Source organism: Eimeria mitis, genomic scaffold (assembly GCF_000499745.2).
Source record: "Eimeria mitis Houghton genomic scaffold, Emh_scaff481, whole genome shotgun sequence".
Lineage (NCBI taxonomy): Eukaryota > Apicomplexa > Conoidasida > Eucoccidiorida > Eimeriidae > Eimeria > Eimeria mitis.
This window is the reverse complement of record NW_013573111.1, coordinates 1-1533: the sequence shown is the minus strand read 5'-3', so window position 1 is coordinate 1533 and position 1533 is coordinate 1. Positions and strand designations below refer to the sequence as shown.

At 45.6% G+C, this 1533-nt stretch overlaps 1 protein-coding gene across 1 annotated transcript in view; it reads left to right on the top strand.

Moving 5' to 3' along the window:
- The window catches only part of EMH_0013720 (sushi domain-containing protein / SCR repeat-containing protein, putative), a gene marked incomplete at both ends in the record, with an annotated part of 3949 nt that extends 2777 nt beyond the window's left edge, over positions 1-1172 (top strand). The window contains 3 exons of the mRNA XM_013499911.1: positions 3-111; positions 452-565; positions 1060-1172. Coding sequence (XP_013355365.1) covers positions 3-111; positions 452-565; positions 1060-1172 — 336 coding nt within the window. The remainder of the gene's footprint in view (positions 1-2; positions 112-451; positions 566-1059) is intronic.
- Positions 1173-1533: the final 361 nt, after the last annotated feature.

Below are 1533 nucleotides of genomic sequence, written 5' to 3'. Positions count from 1 at the left end.
AAAGAAAAAGAAAAAGAGACAATAAAAGAGCAGCTGCAGCAGCTGCAGCAGCTGCAGCAGCTGCAGCAGCTGCAGCAGCAAGACAACATCCCACATACACTGAGGGGACTGGTGAGCCTCGAGGAAGAAGGGGTGATAGGGGCCTATCTCCTCCGCTGCTGGCAGAGCCACAAACGTCTTGGGGTGTCTCTTAAGGATGCAATTAGTAGTTTTATATTATCTATAGAAAAAGAAAAACAAAAAGCTGCTGCTGTTGCTGCTGTTGCTGCTGTTGGAGACACAAGAAAAAGCATAGAAGAAGTAAAGGGGACACCTGAGGAGACAGTTCAAGCAGCAACAGAACTACAGCTGCTGCAGCAGCAACACAAATATCTTAATAAACTACGTAAACGCATGCAGCTGCTGCTGCAGAAAGGAGACAGAAACCCCGAAGCACTTGTTGTCTATATAGAAGAACTATGGGGGCCTGTCGATGCTGCTGCTGCTCTCAGCCCCGCCAGCGGCAGCACCTTCTACAGCAGCATGAAGGCTGTGGGGACAGACGCGGAGACAGTCTCCAAGGAGTGTAAGAAACTATATACTGTTGTCTCTCGTGCTGTTGAGGAGATAAAGCAAGCGTCTCCTCAGCAGATAGAAAAGGAGACAGAAGAAGAAGAACANGCTTCTCTGTCTTTGTATAGTCCCCAAACCCTTGCTGCAGCAGACGAAGCATTCATGAGAGGTTCAGATAAAAAGGAGACAGAAGAAAATAAAAATAAAAATAAAAATAATTATATATTGAGAGAGACAGGTGTCTCCTTACCTAGACTAACTCTACCTAAACCACCCATAAACATAAGGAGACAAAGGCTTGTCTCTCCTCTGTCTCCTGCTGCTGCACTGTCTCCTCATCTAGCTGAGGAAGAGGAGACACCTGAAAACCCCACACCCTTTCTCCCTTTCTCTCTCAGCAGCCCCTCGCTGTCTCCTTCTCTCAGCACGAGGAGACAGCCGAATTTTTTAACTTTTTTAGATGAAGATGATTTGGAGACGGAGACAGATGTGGGGTCTTTTTTACAGCTGGAGACAAAGACAAAGACAGAGACAAAGACAGAGACAGAGACAGAGACAAAGACAGAGACAGAGACAGAGACAGGGACAGAGACAGAGATGAAAGAGGAGACAGAAAATAAAAAAATAATAAAAGATAAAGAACAAACAACAGAAACAATACAAGATGTAGAAGGGACTCGATTGCTACCTGTGAAACAACACTGGGGGCTGATGAGAGATGGAGACACTGTCTCCTTTTCTCCTTCTTTTGTGTCTCCTGATGAAGGAGACACTGTCTCCTTTTCTCCGTCTTTTGTATCTCTTAAGGATGCTGCTAGCGAGGGAGAAGAAGAGGGAGAAGAAGAAGAAGAAGGAGAAGGAGAAGGAGAAGAGACAGCAGAGACTACAAAAGGAGACACTGCAGCAGCAACTGCTGCTGAAAAAACAGAGACACCCAAAAAGGAGACACATCATGAAAAGGAGACACATCATGAAAAGGAG